The sequence below is a fragment of the Miscanthus floridulus genome, chromosome 1, assembly GCF_019320115.1.
Source record: "Miscanthus floridulus cultivar M001 chromosome 1, ASM1932011v1, whole genome shotgun sequence".
In the NCBI taxonomy this organism is placed as follows: Eukaryota; Viridiplantae; Streptophyta; class Magnoliopsida; order Poales; family Poaceae; genus Miscanthus; species Miscanthus floridulus.
Window position 1 is genome coordinate 167,795,893 of NC_089580.1, and position 4,659 is coordinate 167,800,551.

At 51.7% G+C, this 4,659-nt stretch overlaps 1 protein-coding gene across 1 annotated transcript; it reads right to left on the reverse strand.

The window, feature by feature from the left end:
• Positions 1-374: 374 nt before the first annotated feature.
• LOC136501287 (heat shock cognate 70 kDa protein-like) lies at positions 375-4,053 on the reverse strand. Its single transcript, XM_066496793.1, has 2 exons — positions 3,434-4,053; positions 375-2,440 (listed from the first exon to the last, which is right to left on the reverse strand). Exons 1-2 carry the CDS (start codon positions 3,657-3,659, stop codon positions 708-710), a joined length of 1,959 nt encoding a protein of 652 aa, XP_066352890.1. The 5' UTR covers positions 3,660-4,053; the 3' UTR covers positions 375-707.
• Positions 4,054-4,659: the final 606 nt, after the last annotated feature.

The window sequence follows — 4,659 nt, forward strand, 5'->3', positions numbered from 1 at the left end:
ATTTGTAAAAACTAAAAAGGAAGAGTTGCAATCAATTGTGCGAAATGGACGGAGCAGTGTCAAAACTGTAGGAGCTTGCGGAGTTTGGATTGAGATCGGAACAAGAGTAATGCAATTTGGTTTGGGCAGACCAAAAAAAATAGTGAATGTTTGGTTCGGATCAAGAGCAATGCGATGTTTGTTGATACCACATATATAGCCGGAATCTTGACGAATACTGAATTGTCTGCAAGCCCCGACCCAAAATACCTGCGCTTGTGTCGAGCCTGATCAAGCGGGAACTGGAAGCCGATTGACAAATCTGGCGGATTTGTGAATAGTCTGAGGCACACGCAAACAAAATCGTTTGCCTATTATTACTGATGCTCAGGAATGGCAGAGGCATGAGATGATGAGAATGCCAGAACGTGCAAAGTGACATAAACAAACAGTGTAATCTATCGACTCCTGAACTCGCAGAGACGGTTACAATAGCATTACGGATGTTCACACAGATTATTTTACTCTATCTACTAAGCCTAATACTCCATAGGTTTCACCCTACAGAACCTACTACCACTTGACAGTGAAAACAGAAAGAACACCCTGCAGGTGTTAACCGCAGATTATTACCGCACACAAACAGATTAAGACGCCTTAACGTAGCACACTCTGGACCTGCACGAAGAAGTATCCCATCCAGGTCATCACCTCCTTTCATGACTCGCTTAGTCGACTTCCTCAATCTTGGGCCCGGCGCCGCTGCCACCTCCGCTGCCGGCGCCGCCGCTGGGCACGTCCTCGTCCATGCCCGCCGCGCCCTGGTACATCTTCGAGATGATGGGGTTGCAGACGTTCTCCAGCTCCTTCATCTTGTCCTCGAACTCCTCGGCCTCGGCGAGCTGGTTGCCGTCGAGCCACTTGATGGCGTCCTCGACGGTGTCCTCGATCATCTTCTTGTCCTCGGCGGGCAGCTTCGACGCGATCTTCTCGTCCCGCACCGTGTTGCGCATGTTGTACGCGTAGTTCTCCAGCGCGTTGCGGGCCTCCACCTTGCGCTTCACCTCCTCGTCCTCGGACTTGTACTTCTCCGCCTCCTGCACCATGCGCTCGATCTCTTCCTTGCTCAGCCGGCCCTTGTCGTTGGTGATGGTGATCTTGTTCTTCTTCCCCGTCGTCTTGTCCTCCGCCGACACGTTCAGGATGCCGTTCGCGTCGATGTCGAAGGTCACGTTGATCTGGGGCACGCCCCTCGGTGCCGGCGGGATGCCCGTCAGCTCGAACTTGCCCAGCAGGTTGTTGTCCTTGGTCCTCGTCCGCTCACCCTCGTACACCTGGATGAGCACGCCGGGCTGGTTGTCGGAGTAGGTGGAGAACACCTGCTCCTTCTTGGTAGGAATGGTGGTGTTCCTCGGGATCAGCACTGTCATGACACCGCCTGCGGTCTCCAGCCCGAGCGAGAGCGGCGTGACGTCGAGCAGGAGCAGGTCCTGCACCTTCTGGTTGCCCTCGCCGCTGAGGATGGCGGCCTGGACAGCGGCACCGTACGCCACGGCCTCGTCAGGGTTGATGCTCTTGCAGAGCTCCTTGCCGTTGAAGAAGTCCTGGAGCAGCTGCTGCACCTTGGGGATACGGGTGGAGCCTCCGACGAGCACGACGTCGTGGATCAGCGACTTGTCCATCTTGGCGTCGCGGAGGCACTTCTCCACGGGCTCCATGCACTTCCTGAAGAGGTCCATGTTGAGCTCCTCGAACCTGGCCCGCGTGATGGTCGCGTAGAAGTCGATGCCCTCGTAGAGCGAGTCGATCTCAATGGTGGTCTGGGCGGTGGAGGAGAGCGTCCTCTTCGCCCTCTCACACGCGGTCCTCAGACGCCGGAGCGCCCTCGGGTTGCCGCTGATGTCCTTCTTGTGCTTCCTCTTGAACTCCTGCACGAAGTGGTTCACCAGGCGGTTGTCGAAGTCCTCGCCTCCCAGGTGGGTGTCACCGGCCGTGGCCTTGACCTCGAAGATGCCCTCCTCGATGGTGAGGATGGACACATCGAAGGTGCCGCCGCCGAGGTCGAAGATGAGCACGTTCTTCTCGCCGGTGCTGGCGGCCTTCTTGTCGAGCCCGTAGGCGATGGCGGCGGCCGTGGGCTCGTTGATGATGCGCATGACGTTGAGGCCGGCGATGACACCGGCGTCCTTGGTGGCCTGGCGCTGCGAGTCGTTGAAGTAGGCCGGCACGGTGATGACGGCGTTCTTGATAGTGGTGCTGAGGTAGGCCTCGGCGATCTCCTTCATCTTGGTGAGCACCATGGAGGAGATCTCCTCGGCCGAGAACTTCTTCTCCTCGCCCTTGTAGGTCACCACGATCATTGGCTTGTCGGCGGGGCCCGGGACGACCTTGAACGGCCACATCTTCATGTCCGCCTGCACGGACGGGTCCGAGAAGCGCCGGCCGATGAGTCGCTTGGCATCTGCATGGCAGAAACAGAGTTACAGAGCGGTTAGGGAATGCTGTCGATGGATCATCGCGGATGGGATTTCTGTGCAGATAATTCATGGAGTATAGTAGTAGAATAGGAGTTGCTATATCTCAATTGCCTGAAAATTCAGACAATAATAATTTTACACCACTTCAGACAATAATCTTACACCATTAACAGATATAATTAAAAAGAAAATTAACTAAAGATGATTCATGTTTTTTCTATAGCTATAAACGATGATAAAATAACCCTTTGAACAATAACAAAAAAACTAATGACATCTGACATATAGGAAAAGTGTACTAAAAAAGAGTACTAGTAATATTTTACAACTCAAAATTACTATAAATATTTTTTTATAGCTAAACGATGATGAATTACCTGTTGAATGAACAACGATAAAAAAAACAATATTACATAGTGAACTAATAATATGATTAAAGGACAACCCACGAGACACAGATCCTAATTTTTTCTACTATAATGTCTAAAAATGACAAAATTGCACGTGGACTGAAAAAAAAAATCGGACACCTAGTATGTTACTCCTCCATTCCAAATTATAAGTGATTCCAAGAATTCCAAATTAGTATAGGTCATTCCAAAAATCTTAGTACAACTCAAAATTATTGTGATTTTTTCTATAGGCCAAACGATTACAAAATTATATCTCTCCAATGAACGAAAACAAAAAAAAAAGATTTTACAACTCAAAATTACTGTGAATTTGTGATCTAGATATATCTATTATCTACAAGATGCAACAAGTGATTCATGATCTGCCGCAAAAACAGAGTGGAAGCAGAACATGGCACGATGACTTTGCTGAGAGGCAAGAGGGAGCGCATGCAAGTCATGTTGATTGTTTTTAAATTTTAAATAAAATTTCAAAAAACCAACTTTCATATATACTAGTAATACGAGGAAACTGAAACTAAGGAACTGGGATTGTCCGAGGAAGAACAAGGAAGAGGGACTTACCAAAGACGGTGTTGGTGGGGTTCATGGCGACCTGGTTCTTGGCGGCGTCGCCGATGAGCCTCTCGGTGTCGGTGAACGCCACGTACGACGGCGTGGTGCGGTTGCCCTGGTCGTTGGCGATGATCTCCACCCGGTCATGCTGCCAGACCCCGACGCAGGAGTAGGTGGTGCCGAGGTCGATGCCGATCGCCGGGCCCTCTCCCTTGTTGCCGCCCTGGCTCGCCATCCCTCCCCTCTTCTTCCCCGATCAGATCAAGGTAGCTAGAAATCGAGCTGATGCGCGTCCGCACGCCCTGTGAGCGCGATTCGAAATGGAGGGCTGCTCTCTCTGTGCTTTCCTGGTTCGCTTTGGGACGGGTTGATTGATGCTTCGCTTCTGTTACCTGAGTTGATCGGAGCGCGGCGGATAGGGGCGGCCGCTTAAATACAGGCGTAGGGCGGGGAGCGGTGGCTGTTCGGGAAGGTTCTCGCCGTGGGGTGATGTGGCGGTGCGAGCGCGGCCCGGCGCGCGGGCGACGTCGGTTCGGTGCCGGGATTGTAGGCGTGATCGTCATCGTGAGCGCGAGCGCGAGCGCGAGCTGGTGGAGGGTTCGGGCGCGCGCGGGACCTCTCCAGAACGGCGCAGGGTTCGCTCGGTCGGTCGCAGGTTTCGTGCGGCTTCTATTCTATCGGTTCGTTGCGCCGGGCTGGTGGGGGTGGATTGCGTTGGGTTCGTGCTGCCGTGCTGCCAAACTTGGCGGGGCCTGTGGGTGCGGGCTGCGGTGGCAGAGGAATGAGCCGATCGGGGGGCCTGGAGATTTTTCGGGGGAGGGGCTCGGGTGACTTCTGTCGCCTAGCGGAAAACGCTCGAAGTGTGGTGTTTTATTCTCTCGTGAATGGGGTTATATCACTTTTTTTATTTCTCTTTATTTAGAACGATTGCGTTCAATAATACTACGCACTTTGTCCAGCTGGTCTTTTTGGAAACGTCGAGAAGGAATGTCTGCACATCTTTTCCTTGTGTGTGGAACATAAATAAATACTGTAAACAAACTTACTTGGTTACTTCAGTTGTACAAATGGCTAGGTTACCGCACATTTCTACCTAGCAGACTCAAGTAATAATCAATAGTATTATTGGTGTAGAGCCGTAAAAGATGGGCAAACACCAGAAAAAAACAGATCACGTGGATCGCAAGATAGTACTGTACCACACCGTGTTGTTTGTGAAAAATCAATCAAACCGG

Excerpts from the sequence above, each read along its gene's own strand:
- LOC136501287 (XM_066496793.1), bottom strand. The coding sequence starts at position 3,659 with ATGGCGAGCCAGGGCGGCAACAAGGGAGAGGGCCCGGCGATCGGCATC. Across the intron at positions 2,441-3,433 it reads CCCCACCAACACCGTCTTTG|ATGCCAAGCGACTCATCGGC; the intron begins GTAAGTCCCTCT and ends TCTGCCATGCAG.